We start from the raw sequence: 15,308 nt of genomic DNA, 5'->3' as shown, positions 1-15,308 counted from the left end.
GATGAGAAATAAATTTTTTATTAGCTTTACTTTAATCTTCTTTCATATAACGAATACATTTTGCTAAGCTGAATGTAGATTAATCTGCTGCAAAAATAATTGACTGAGATTTTGATAAGCTATTTATCTGGCTGCTATCTTTAATAGCAGCTTTTTATTTTGTTATTTTTGTTGGTAAATTAAGTATTAAAATATTGTTTAATTAATTTCAGAGCTGAATTAGAAATTGTAAATAAAATAACATTTCTTCGAGGGCTCTTAATGACATTTAATTTGTTAACTACAAGGACTGCTTTGTTTTTATCATTATTAGGTATTATTTTACAAGGAGATCATCTTACTGCAGAGAAGGTATTTGATGTATTTTAACATTTATAGCATTCAATTATAATCAGACTAACATAATTTACTGTTTCAGTCTAATAAGATTTCTGTCATATTAGATTTATATATTTTTTTCAATTTAAAAAATGTATGTATTCATATATTTTTAAAATTATGTATTAGAATTATCATGAAAATACCAAATTTATTTGCTCAGTGTAAACGATTAACAGTTTTTTTGTAATTTTTTTTACTGTGTTTTCTGTCTGATATAGCATAATAGTTATATATTATATATTTGTTAACTTCCTGTGTAAAAATTGTAATTCTCTTCTTTAAAATGTATCTACTTCATGTTCAGAGATGTTTTTTTATGTGTTGTATTTATACTGTAAATATATGTCTATGTATGTATATATTACATATATTACAGCCTTTCACCTGATGGTCCCAGATTCAAATCCCGGTCAGGCATGGCATTTTTCATATGCTACAAAACATATCCAATGCTCAAACTTCAAGCTTATGTGGTGATATCATCAAAATCAAAAAAAAAAATATATATATATATATTTATATAAGAGCAGTTTACATTCTTGCCAGAGTACACTGCTCATTTTAAATGACCTTGCTGATGTGAAATAAATAGTATAGCATCACCTACAGTATTGTAGCTAAGACTGTAGAAACTTCTTGCCATTTTTTTCATGTTATAGATGATATTTTATAGTATCCTATTTTAAGCATGAACAATTGAAGTTATTAAAATTAAATTCTCCATTTATAAATTTGTATTTTCTGTTTTTCAAAGGCAAGTTATTTTCTTCTTTATTAATTACTCAATATCAACAATCCAAAACCATTAGTTATTCAAAAACTGTATTGTAAATACTGTAATTTTAAATGTTCTGCAGAATGTAGATGATCGATTCCTAATTCTCAGGATAAGCGGAAAGGAAGGTAAGGATTTAGCGGAAAGAAAACATGAGTCTAGTCTTAAAGTAGGTTTCATGTTTTTTTTTCCAACAAGATCTTTTAAAGTGTATTAACTTTTAATAATGTTATTGTTGTTACTTTACAAATATGTAACTGAGATAGGAGAATTTAATTTGATTAATAATATTCTCTAACAATGAATAAGTGCTTTGTTGTTAAATAATGTTCTAAATTACCCGTAATTACATCTGTTATATCTTCTTATGATGTGTAGAAAATGTGGTTGATGCTTTGATGTGGTGATATTTTGCCGTTTCCTCGTGAATTCAACAATAGCAAGCAGGATGGCATATTAACCTGTGCTTTATCTCCATTTACTGTTAAATTTCCTAGGAGGTGGAACCATTAGTTCAGCAGTAGCCTTTATTGAATCTGGACCATATATTTGTAACCCACCGGGATGGTCTAGTGGTATACAAGTCTTCCCAAATCAGCTGATTTGGAAGTCGAGAGTTCCAGCGTTCAAGTCCTAGTAAAGTCAGTTATTTTTCACGGATTTGAATACTAGATCGTGGATACTGGTGTTCTTTGGTAGTTGGGTTTCAATTAACCACACATCTCAGGAATGGCCAAACTGAGACTGTACAAGACTACACTTCATTTACACTCATACATATCATCCTCATTCATCCTCTGAAGTAATACCTGAATGGTAATTTCTGGAGAGTAAATAGGAAAAAGAAAGAAGGACCATGTATTTGAGATTTATCAGAATAATGTTAATTGTTAACATGGAGTAATGTCTTGATGTGAAATTTCATTTAAAGCTTAAAAAATCTGCTATAGAAACATATTATTTGTTGAAGTAAGTTAATGTTGATGAGTGACTATTGTATATATATATATATATATATATATATGCATAAAAAACCACAATTTATCACAAGTTACTAAATTTTCAAAAAAATCGGATTATTTTCAATTTTTTTAGGATGTCAATACAGATGTTCATTCAAGTTTATTTCTATTCAGATGAGGAGTCTCAACATCGTCTTCACACAAACATTTTTAATGGTAAAAATCTTCTTTAAAATCTGTTGAAAAGTTTCTTTATTGATGTTACTCAATTCAGTAACTGCTTAAATGTTCAGACTGTAATTTTTTAAAATTTCTCTGAACTTTTCAACGCTAGCATCTGTTTTTTTTTGTGTGTATGTTTTATATATATATATATACGTTTTTAATCAGGTTAATATATCTAAAAAGAGAAAGAAAGTTTTTGGAGAAGATCCATGTCCACCTCATCCTTACACAAAAAAAATTAAATAAATTTTTTATTATTATCTAGAATTTAAATGATATTTCATACAATAGAAGAGTTTCAGTTCATTAAGACAAAAGACTCGGATGAACAAATCAAAATTATAAACACGATGATTTTTTTTCAATATCTGAGGAATTATAAATGTTGATAAAGGTCAAATCATTATACTGAGATTAAAAAGACTTGAAATGGAAAAGAAGGCTTATGGATTCTTCACCAAGTCAATGTACTGCCATTTAACATGCTGTCTGAAAAAACATTTTTTGGCAAAACATAGAATTCTCCTGTAATACTGTACCCACCCAGCTTAGTTTTATATGTGAAAATCAAGTCTGGATAAGAAACATATTTTGAGTCCATAGGTCAGGTGGAGGCAAAAACACAGGAGAGATGACTTGCACCATTGATTCCAACAGTGAAAGATTTGGGTGGAGAAATGTACAGAACACAGAAAGGTGTGCACTGACGATGATAAAATTTCTTTGTATAATTTTTAGAATGAAAAATTTTAAAACTTCTGTCATCAGTTTTTTTTACAGCTACATCTTATATATAACTGAATATCTTCATTATACAATTATCATATAATTATATTTATCAAGGATTGATTATCTAAAAATTAATTTTCTAAACATCCAAGTCCTCTATTGATTTTGACAATCAATGTTTTCTAGCAAACCTTTTTAATAATAGGAATTGTTTATTTTTTATTTTTGTCATATTTTAATGATATTTAATATGTTTGTAGGTGTTTGTTGTTGCATCATACATTTCAATATTGACTCGGACAGTTACTACAGCATTTATTAGAGGTGTTGCTGAAATATTAGAATGTAAAGTATCGGTTCATAGGTTACAGGTAAATTGCAAAATTTTTTAGTTTAAAAATTATATTTTTCTACGGCTATATTATAACGTTTGAATTACACAGCTGAAACCTGTATCTGATTTTCATTATGATACTAGTGTTCAACCAATCAAACACCTTCTCTTTTCAACCACTGATCAATCAGAAGCAGGTGTTGTTTAATGTATTAGCTGTTTTGTTACTTTGATTTTAATCCGATTTAGTAGTAAGCAAGAAGAGATTAATTTGAAAGTACACCGATACGTAACTAAGTTTCTATATTACACTACGTATCCTTTTGTTAATTATGTCGGATTCTGAGGAAGAAATGTCTAACACTGATTGATATTAAAGAAAAGGCTGAACATAAGACTAATAACTTATTGCTGAATAAGAAATGTATTATTGATTTCTTGAAAAATTTAAAGAACATTCTGTAAATAACTTCCACTTTTTATTCATTACAATCACTTATTTTTTCCATTCTTCAAAATATTTTTAATCAGTTCTTCTATGACATTTTGTGCATCCTACTTCAACACAACATAGCTATTCATTATTTCATCCCCCTTGTATAAAATATAACTTGGTTGTGTAAGCTCTTGTTATAACATTATTAATAACCTTTGTAAATTTTAGAAATAAATAAAAATTGAGTAAATTTATAGATTACAGAATGTTTTACCAGAGTGTGAAAATCGCAGCAGTTATGGTAACAATAGAACTGTAGAAGTTATATACCATAGAAATATGGTCCTGGAGGAATGGAAAGTCTTTGCAAAACTTCTCTTATTCATTCTTTTTTGATTTCTTTGAAACTCTGTGTTTAAGTTGGCATAAAACTTTCCCGTTATAATTGAAATATTCTTAAAAAATTGTTTTGTATTTAAAATTATTGTTAAAAATAATTTTTTTAATTTACAGAGCTTTTTGTTGAGAAATGAATACGAATCTAAAATGACGTTAAATTATGATGAAAATAAAAATGATGAAACTGATGATAAAGGTAGTATGAATAAAGTATTCATTAAAGATGTCTCTGCTTCATGGTACCCAAACAATGATGATCCACCGACCTTGAATTCAATTAATTGTGACTTTAAAGAAGGTACTTTAACTGGTGTTGTCGGATCAGTTGGTTCAGGAAAGGTAATAATAATATTAAATTGGTTGTTTGTAAAAACAAAAAGGAATAAAAATCATATAAAATACTAATCTAAATACTCTTTTATCATTTTAAATGAGGAAACTTTATTTCTTGCTGTATATGTTTTAAAAAATGCTTTATGAGCTCTTTCAATTCATATAAAATAAATTTCCACTTACCAACGATTTAAAAAATGTAAATCCTTGTACTTTCGGTGCTGTTACTTCATCTTCAGGGATTTTCAGGGATGTTATTTTAAATTCAAATCAATAATCGTTTTTAAATTAAACTGTTTTTTGTACGTCAATAAGACTGTAACGTCATATATGTAAGATGTTTGCAACTATTATTCTTTCAGTTTTCTGACCCCCTTATTGTGTATAATGATTACCAATTGAAAATTTCTTGTTATGAAAAATGAAATACTCTTTTTACTTAATCTTATTTTTTCATGAAAAGATATAAAATTTTCAATTCATCATCATCAACTTGTTGATGAAACTTCATGTCTGAAACTTCAAAATTCAATAATTTGTTCCTTTAAAGATGTAAAAATGAAATAAGATTTATTTCAATTTATTAATGTCTAAAGTGCTTATAAGAGAATTATAATTTAAATAATTCAGTTGAACTTCTTGTTACAAATAATACATTTGACTAAATAAACATAAATTTGAAAAGGTTAGCTTTTTCCAAATTGTTTGTCTCTAGAGAGGTTTTGATTAATTTTCTTTAAATCTTACTGTTTCATAAGTTTTCATTGTGTAAAATCTTTATTTTTGAGCATAGTTTTTGAATTTACAAAATAATGATTACAAAACCAAGTTGAACCCATCAAAAATTATAACTTGATTGGTATTACTTATTTTGAACATGATATAATTTCCTCAGTATTTTCTAACAAACGTTTAACATGATAATACTGACATGTTAAAAAAACTGTGGAATATTTTAGCTGCTTTGATAATAATTTTATCTTTGTCTTGTTAGGTTTGTTTTATCAATGTTTTTGTCCATCACGTAAGTTAGATTATATATTGTTGATTTTATGGAAAACAGTAATTTGCTATGTTCCTCTGCAGAATATTTTCAAATTGATCAAACAGATTTTAGTTATTAATAATTTGGTCAAACAGCATTTATAGGTATTCTTTATCTGTATAATACCCTTATTCATCAATGTGAATAATAGCTGTTGATAATTTTTTTCTAATAACTGATCTATGTATTGTTTTATTTTATTAAATGGTCAGAAGGCTTTCAGGTAATCCTTTTTTTTTACAGACAAACGTTTAGTTCTTTCTTCAACTACTAAGGAAACGTGGAAAAGAAATATTTAAGATTAAAAATTTTTTTTTATGTAAGGTATTGAAAATGCACAAATTTCTCTTTGTATTTATTTACGATTCATTGATTTATATTGTTCAACTATTCTAATGGTGCTAACAACAAAAGTTTTATACAAATAATCATCTGTTTGCCTTCTTTATTGGTAATGAAAGTTGTCATTTTGCCAACGAAGGTTTTTTAAACCAAGAGAAAATTGTGTTTGAATCATTAGTTAAAGTCAGCTGTTTGGCAATAATTTAAGCCTGTTTCTCTAAACACAAATAAGTGTTTAGGCAAGTATAAGTTGTAAATACTTGTTATATTCTACTTGCTGTTGCTAAAAATAAGGTTCATGGGTCAGAAATGCAAACATTAAAAACCAGTTTGAGTTAGGAGTAGACTTGTGCAAGCAACTAACGGTAAGTTGCAAAACAGATGGCTGTAAGAAGTAATTTTACATCTGGAAGTAATATGAGAAAGTCGGTTAGGATATATTGTTGCTAGTCCTTTCTTTATAAATCAATCAACCTTTTTTTTCTCCTACCCTTCGAGCTGGATACCATAGGATTAAGCATAGCACAGCTCAGTAGGTTGTCCTAACTCAAATGGGTCTTCCCATCTGCCGGCTGTACGTCCGGTACTACAGCCACCGGTTTGGGTTTTTTGTTTGTTTTACCTGCCTCTAACCTTTGTGATGAGGTGACCAAGCCCGACTATGTCGTTCTTAGGCCTCATCCCAAACGCCTCATGTCTCTACCACGTGCGCTAGGCGGGTCTGTGTCACCTCAGACCTTCAGATTTTTGATTGGGCTTCCCCCGTCTTCTGCTTGTTTATCATAGCATGTACATTGCTATCCCGTATCCGTGCCATTTCATCCTCCCTGTCTTTCTGCTGCAGGATTTGTGTGGTAAGTTCTGTAATGGCTTTAAAGTTGTCCGCGTTGTTCAGCATGGTTTTGATTAGCGAATCAGCTGTGATCAGTCCGGTTATTTGGATGCACTGATGTTGCTTGTCTTCCCACTTTTGACAGATGAATATGACATGTTCAGGGGTATTCATTTCCTTAATTTTACCAAACACCACCATGCAACTTCAGTACTTTTATTGCTAATTTTGTAACTGATAATTGTGAATTCAACTGTATCTTAACTCTGCCATATCTGAATTTGGTGGTACTTCTGTTAAAATTATTTAAGTAATGTTTTACAATTCACAATGTAATAAATAAATCTATTCTTGCATAATCTTTAATACATACAAGGACATACTCTTATTACAAATTAGTTGTCAGTCAACGTTATCTGTTCTATAGTAGTATTTATTTCTTACAAATAATATAGGATCATTTCTTGATCCTGTATTATAAACTGAAATCTTTATACTTTTACTAGAATATAATACTATATAATTACAATTTTGGTAAATCAATTTATGAAACATAAAGTTTAGATTTTTGTTGAATGATGTAATATAGTGAAATCTTTTCTATTTGCCTTCATATCTTTTAAATATGATTTTCAGTTTTGATAAAACTTGTTATGTTTAGCTTTTCTTTCATTGTTTAAAATTCAGATAATTTTTTATTATAAAAAATTATTTCCAGCAACTTTTTCGTGTTCAAATTCTACTGTTAAATTAGAGCTACTTTCATGTACTCAGATAATATCTATAGATTTACTAATTACTTGAAATTATTACATTAAAAAATAAATTATTTTACTTATTTATACCTATTTCTAGTTTATTACAAATTGTTTGCTCAGTGGATGAGTAAACGTACAAATTTTATAATAACAGTTCACTGCAACAGCATTTGTTTTTTTACTGCGGTCAAATCTTTGTATGCTAGAAAAACATATTTAGACTAAAACGTATTGAAAAACTAATATACTCTGAATTATATCATCACTGTAATTGGTTTTTAATCTTTTTTCTTCTTTATTTTATTTTAGAGTTCATTTCTTCAATTAATTTTACGTGAAATTGAAATATTGAAGGGTGACATTGAAATTCATGGTTCTATCTCATATGCATCTCAGGAAGGTTGGGTATTTAGTAGTTCAATTAGGCAAAATATACTTTTTGGTCAACTGTACAACAAGAAACGTTATAAACAGGTTAGTTGAATTTCTTTTTTCTTATTTACTCCACAGCCATTGACTGACTCCATATCCTAATTCCAACTGTCAAAACAAATCTTGACTGATCATAGTGCATACATTACTGTACTTCACATATTTTTTACTTTCCTGTCTAGATAGCACTACAGAAGAGCTATAGCTCTAGAACGGAAAGTATTGTAATCGGTACAATTTGGGTATATGCGATTTTCACCGGATCTTGATGTTGACACCTAAGAAACTCAAAAAACTGGATGGAAATTTTCTGAATGTTAATGTGTGTGTGTTGTGTGTGTGTTGGCCTCTAAATCACTTTATATCTCCAGAACTACTGGACCAGTTTTGACCAAATTTGGTCAAATTACTTCTGTACAAAGGTCAAGGGGGTGAGACTGTAGGGCAAGGTCAGTGTCTGAGATTTCACCTAATTAAGGTCATATTTTACTTAACCGCATTTCTTAACAATTAAAAAACAACAAATATTTCCAAAAAAGTTTTGCAAAATCGCACCCCATCCCAAAAAATGTTCTAAACTTCTGCTATACTGTAACGTCATAGGTGAGTAGTAGAATTAAATAAATGAATAATATTAAAGTGTAAAATACTAACTCCGTCTGGCTGGGTCTTGAACTCAATCCCCCGATCGACTTGATGCGTTAACCCTCGCAGCTATATCAGTTTGCCGACCGTACAAGCGAGATTTGTTCTATGTAAGTTTTGAAATTATATTAGTTTAATTAGTGTCAACAGTCACCCTAATACCGTCACACATACGCGAATTAAATATGGTATGCACGCGCGATTTAGTTAGAATCATTAAATTAAATAAACGAAAAAATAAATTTAAATAAAATGATAAATAGATTTAATTAAGTTGTGTATGCGTGTGTAAGCCATGCATCAGAAACAACCCACGGTTGTAGGACTTTCCTGGAACGCGGCTTTAGCCGTGAGATGGGAAAGTTCTACAACTGTGATGTCAGCTTTTTTCACCGTTTATCATGTTTTCCAGTTCGTTGGTTGTTTTTTAGCAACCTCCTTTAAATAACCAAAAATTTTCCTTTTGTATATCCTCCAAAAGATTTTTAGGAGATATTCGTTTGTTATTCTAAGAATTCCTTTTTATTTACAGGGCAAACTAAAATTTTAAATAATTAAAAAAAAAAATTATTACAGATTATCTGATTTTGTGTCTGACAAAGTATCCGATTTAAAAATTAATTAAGTAATTATTTTTTAATCTTTAGAAACCTTTTTTAATTTAACAATCACTTAATTTTTTTTTTTAGTTGCAGAATAAAGTGTGCTGTTAAAATAATTTCAGTTAAGTTGGTAAAAAGATTATAAACTGAGTCAACCAACACCAAATTTAAAAAATATTTCTTAAAGATTCCTATTAAATTGTTTAGAATATTAATGCTATAAAATATACTTACTAAACTTTAAAAAAAAATTAATTACCTTTTAGATAATACTTCAGAGGATAAATGAGGATGATATGTATGAGTGTAGTTTTGTACAGTCTCAGTTCGACCTTTCCTGAGATGTGTGGTTAATTGAAACCCAACCACCAAAAAACACCGGTATTCAAATCAGTGTAAAAATAACTGACTACTAGGATTTGAACGCTGGAACTCTCGACTTCCAAATCAGCTGATTTGGGAAGACGCGTTCACCACTAGACCGAGCTGGTGGGTTTCAGGTATAGCCTACCCTATAGGTATAGCCTTTTATCTATAAGAGATAATTATACATAATCAAGTTATACAGTCACTTATAAATAATACAAAGAAAATATGATTTGTAAACCAACTTATATATATGAGCTTTATGACTTGTAAAATTATTACTCTGTTATATGAGAATTCAATGTAAATACAATTTAATCTAAGCATAGATTAAACCATTTAATTGTATTGTTCTATTATAGCGATATGCACATTATAACTTTGTTTATTTTTTGTAAGATATGACACTAGGTTATTTTATTTATTTATATACAACTTCATGATTGGATTAAATTACATTATACAGTTAATTTGATATTGATATGCCTAATTAAAAACGGTTTGTTATTCTGTTATCGTACAGCAGAATGGATCATTATATTAATTCTCTATTATCTATACTGTATTTTATATCTATTTACAATATACAATTATAATTTTATTATTTAATTATTATTATTATAATTATTTATTATTATTATTATTTAATTTACAATTATATTGTTAAGACTTATCGAGACTAAAAATCAAGATTGTTAATAATTTTATCATATTATTACTTGTAATATTTTCATTGTAATATCAAAGACGGAAAAAATCATTCATTATATGATTTTTGACGGGCAGTGTGTTCAGTCTATATCATCTTCTTCTATTTGCAAATGTAAATTGAATTTGTTTACTGTTCAGCTGGCAATTAGGCCAGCTGATAATTATTTATAAAGACATGTAAACTATATTCATACAGATTAAGGGTGTAATTAAATATTAATTTATTTATTAAAAGATGAACCAGCGAAATATGTTGAATTAGTATACAAAGATGATTTGTTGGTTCAACAGCAACCACGCTCCCGTATATCGAAAGAATACTCGGCTAGTAATTCTAGCCGAGAGTAAAAAGGATTTAGAAGAAACAATGAACGGCATAGATGAAGTCCTACGCAAGAACTATCGCGTGAAAATAAACAAGAACAAAACAAAAGTAATGAAATGTAGTAGAAATAACAAAGATGGACTACTGAATGTGAAAATAGGAGGAGAAAAGATTATGGAGGTAGAAGAATTTTGTTATTTGGGAAGTAGAATTACTAAAGATGGACGAAGCAGGAGCGATATAAAATGCCGAATAGCACAAGCTAAACGAGCCTTCAGTAAGAAATATAATTTGTTTACATCAAAAATTAATTTAAATGTCAGGAAAAGATTTTTGAAAGTGTATATTTGGAGTTTCGCTTTATATGGAAGTGAAACTTGGACGATCGTAGTATCTGAGAAGAAAAGATTAGAAGGCGGGTGGATAAAGTGACAAATGAAGACGTATTGCGGCAAATAGATGAAGAAAGAAGCATTTGGAAAAATATAGTTAAAAGAAGAGACAGACTTATAGGCCACATACTAAGGCATCCTGGAATAGTCTCTTTAATATTGGAAGGACAGGTAGAAAGGAAAAATTGTGTAGGCAGGCCACGTTTGGAATATGTAAAAGAAATTGTTAGGGATGTAGGATGTAGAGGGTATACTGAAATGAAACGCCTAGCACTAGATAGGGAATCTTGGAGAGCTGCATCAAACCAGTCAAATGACTGAAGACAAAAAAAAAAAAAATATAGATAACATTTTTATACTTTCAAAACTAAAATGAAGTTTCCAGCAAAGAAAGATAAATATAAAACTAAATAAAAACTGATTAAGAGCTAATTAAATAACGAACAACTTCTAGAAATTGATTAAAAAGTTAAATAAAAATAATTTCCACAATTAGACTAGGTCTAAATAAAATTAGAGATGAAAATAAAATTTACAGTAAAGTGTTTAATCAAAAAATAAAAAAATAAAAATAAAAAAGGGAAAACCAGCCCTTATTAATAATATATAAAAGTAAAAAAAGGTGTAAGAAACAGCCCAACAGTTTTATGTTGTGAAATTTTTGATAATTTATTTAAAAGATAGTAGAAATACATTTTATGGTTATTTCTGTATTTTATATTTCTTTGTATGAGATTGCATAAATTAAAAAAAAAAATATTTAATATTGTACGTTATTATTCTTTAGGTTATTAAAGTTTGTGCACTGGAGAGAGATTTTGAACTGCTACCTCATGGTGATTTGACTTTAGTTGGAGAAAGGGGTGCTTCATTATCTGGTGGTCAAAAAGCTAGAGTTAATCTTGCTAGGTATGTTTACTTTCTGTTGCAATTAGTGTAATGAAAAAATATTTTTTTGTCATATGTCATTTAAACTGTTTACTGGTAATCTTCTATTCCATTCTGTTCTATATTAATCTTTTAACTTTATTTTCTACATGCTGCCTCCTCAGTTTTCTGTTTTATATATTCCACTCTCTTTTCCTGAGTAGATTTTAATTTCTGTTGATCCCACTATCATCAAATTAGAAATTATAATTGTACAATTTTTAAGATGAATTGTTAATTTACTGAGTGAAATCTATAAATTTTGGAAAATAATTTGTAATATTTTTTTATTGTATTTTTAAAAAAATGTTTTTTCTGTTAATATATATATCTTATCATACTGCAGAAGGGTCGTCTGGAAAGTTCTTGGCCTGAAAAGTAATCAAACTTGTTTTTAGTTTTTCAGTATAATTTATGGGAATAAATGCCAAGCTAAATCTTGTTAAGTAATGGGAAAGTATTTAACATCGCTAATTGCATCTTGCCTAGTAAAGTTTTTGTGGATAAATTAAAGTAATTAACTGTTACTTCTTATTGGAAAAAGATTTCACCATTTATGCATTGATTAAACAAAAAATATAATTGAAGCAATCACTGAAAACATTATTTTTGAAGTCTCATACCAAATTAAAGATGGTGATTTTAATAAATTATAGGTAGTATATTTACAACCCACCAGGTTAGTCTATGGTTTTGAATACTAGATCGTGGATACCGGTGTTCTTTGGTGGTTCGGTTTCAATTAACCACACATCTCAGGAATGGTCGAACTGAGAATGTACAAGACTACACTTCCTTTACACTCATACATATCATCCTCATTCATCCTCTGAAGAATTATCTAAACGGTAGTTACCGGAGGCTAAACAGGAAAAAGAAAGGTTGGTCTGTGGTGAACACGTCTTCACAAATCAGCTGATTTTGAAGTCAAGAGTTCTAACGTTCAAATCACTTTTATACGGATTTGAAAACTGTATGGTGGATACCAGTGTTCTTCGGTGGTTGGGTTTCAATTAACCACACATTTCTGGAACAGTCGACCTGAGATTGTACAAAACTATACTTCATTTACATTCATATATACGGGGATTATCTTTTTTCAAGGTCCGATCGGTCACGAAATTAAAACCATACTGAAAATAAAAAGTTTTTTATTTGTAACAAGTACTTACATAGTTACGCTATTTCTCTACGTAATCGCCACTCCGATTTAGACATTTGTCGTAGCGTGGTACTAACTTTCAATACCCTCTTCATAGAACGGAGCCGCCTGTGTTTTCAGCCATGTTTCTACGCTGGTCTGCAGCTCGATGTCTGTGCCAAAATGTTTTCCTCCTAACCGGCGTTTCATGTGAGCAAAGAGGTGAAAATCAGATGGAGCCAAGTACGGGCTGTATGTTGGGTGATCAAACACTTCCCAACGAAAACGCTGCAGGAGCTTCTTTGTTACAGCTGCAGTGTGCGGCTGAGCATTGTCATGGAGAAGGACAATGCCTGATGACAACATTCCTCTCCGCTTATTCTGAATCGCCCTTCGTAGACGTTGAAGAGTCACGCAGTGTGAGACTGCAGTGATGGTCGTGCTATGTTCCATGAATTCCACCAAGAGAACTCCATTCCGGTCCCAGAACACAGTAGCCATACGCTTTCTGTTGGAGAAGGTTCGCTTGAACTTATTTGGTTTACTGGGAGAATGAGAATGCATCCACTGTTTGGATTGTTCTTTTGTTTCTTCAGTTTAGAAATGGACCCGTGTCTCGTCGCCTGTGACAATTTTGTTCAAAAAATGTTCTCCTTCATTGTGGTAGCGCTGGAGAAACGTTTGGGAGGCGTCCATTCTCATTGTTTTGTGATGGTCGGACAGCATCTTGGGAACCCATCTCGCACACAGTTTGCGGTACTGAAGTCTCTCATTCAGAATGATGCAGAGAGGTAACCTTGAAATTTCAGGAAAGAATCGCTCAATACAGAAATTGTGAATCGACGATTTTCTCGAATCGTCTCATCCACTCGCTCAACGAGATCATCGGTTGACACTCGCTTCCTTCCCTGACCGCCTGCATTATGCACATCTGTACGTCTGCTTTAAAGTTCCTGCACCATTGTCGCACTTTGCTGTCTGTCATTGAAGTTTTACCGTACACATTACTTATTCGTCGATGAATTTCAGCTGCATTTCACCCCTCAGCCTGAAGAAATCGAATTACCGCACGTACTTCACACTTGGCGGGAGATGTTATTGTTGTAGACATGTTTACGTGCTAGCTGCGTGTTCAGAATTAAACAAAGTAACACGGCGTGATTGAAGGCCATACTAGAGACGCTGCGCAAAGGCTCATTCGATTTTTGCGCGGGTTTTTATTTCGCGACCGATCGGACCTTGAAAAAAAAATAACCCTCGTATCATACTCATTCATCCTCTGAAGTAATACCTTGCAGTAGTTCTGGAGACTAAACAGAAAGAGAGTGAGATGGTACATTTAAGATTGTCAGTTTAAAATTTAAGATTTCAGATTGTCAGTTCAAAAAAAAAAAGAAGAATTTTACTCATTAAGAGTTAGAATTACTAACAAACTTAAACTCTGATTTGGTAGAGGATGTAATTGTTAATGGTGCACATTTGTACGTAGGAATTAAATTATCACCATGACCTTTATTAGTTTTCATAAATATTAGTTTATTTATGAAATAGAGTATAATTTTTAAATGTCAAAATGAAGACACAATGGTAGAATATAAAATCCCACTTTCATTATTTTTCAAAATTACTAGTTATAGCACTAATCTTTCCAAATAGTTCTAATTTTCACGTTTGTGTTTAATTTTTGGAATTTAACTCACACAATTACATTATGATTTTTTATGAATTTGTCAGTAATATTATTTTTAATTTTTTTTTTATGTAACATTTATTATTTTATTTTAAATTTTGTTTTTCAGAGCCATGTATAGAGATGCAGATATCTATTTACTTGATGATCCATTATCTGCTGTTGATGTAAACGTTGGTAAACATCTTTTTAATAACTGTATTAAAGGTAATTAATTATATAAATTTTTAAATATTGAACCTATTTCATTTTTAAGTATATAAGAATAATTCTTTATCGATTACCTACAATAATTTATGACAATATTAACATGGTTTATGATAATAATATACTGTCTGTATTAAAAAAATAAATAAATAAATAAATTGCCATCGATTGATTTAGTTATTATCCATTGAAAAGCTTGTTAACAGAGCTCGTCACTTGAAACATTATAACCCACCAAATTTTCAACATTTTACTAAGTTGCAAAAGTATCTGCATAGTCTGGTAAATCACTCTGTGTATGCCTGACAAGATGAAAATA

The 15,308-nt window shown here is 29.9% G+C and overlaps 1 protein-coding gene across 2 annotated transcripts in view; it reads left to right on the top strand.

The window, feature by feature from the left end:
* The window catches only part of LOC142332913 (ATP-binding cassette subfamily C member 4-like), a 120,771-nt gene that overhangs the window by 39,691 nt on the left and 65,772 nt on the right, over positions 1 to 15,308 (top strand). For both annotated transcript variants that reach the window (XM_075379615.1, XM_075379616.1), the window contains exons 8-13: positions 213 to 351; positions 3,333 to 3,443; positions 4,356 to 4,580; positions 7,861 to 8,025; positions 11,812 to 11,933; positions 14,892 to 14,989. In XM_075379615.1, coding sequence (XP_075235730.1) covers positions 213 to 351; positions 3,333 to 3,443; positions 4,356 to 4,580; positions 7,861 to 8,025; positions 11,812 to 11,933; positions 14,892 to 14,989 — 860 coding nt within the window. The remainder of the gene's footprint in view (positions 1 to 212; positions 352 to 3,332; positions 3,444 to 4,355; positions 4,581 to 7,860; positions 8,026 to 11,811; positions 11,934 to 14,891; positions 14,990 to 15,308) is intronic.

Source organism: Lycorma delicatula, chromosome 12 (genome assembly GCF_047948215.1).
Source record: "Lycorma delicatula isolate Av1 chromosome 12, ASM4794821v1, whole genome shotgun sequence".
NCBI lineage: Eukaryota > Metazoa > Arthropoda > Insecta > Hemiptera > Fulgoridae > Lycorma > Lycorma delicatula.
The sequence above is the reverse complement of the archived record's forward strand: the minus strand, read 5'-3'. Positions and strand labels throughout refer to the sequence as shown.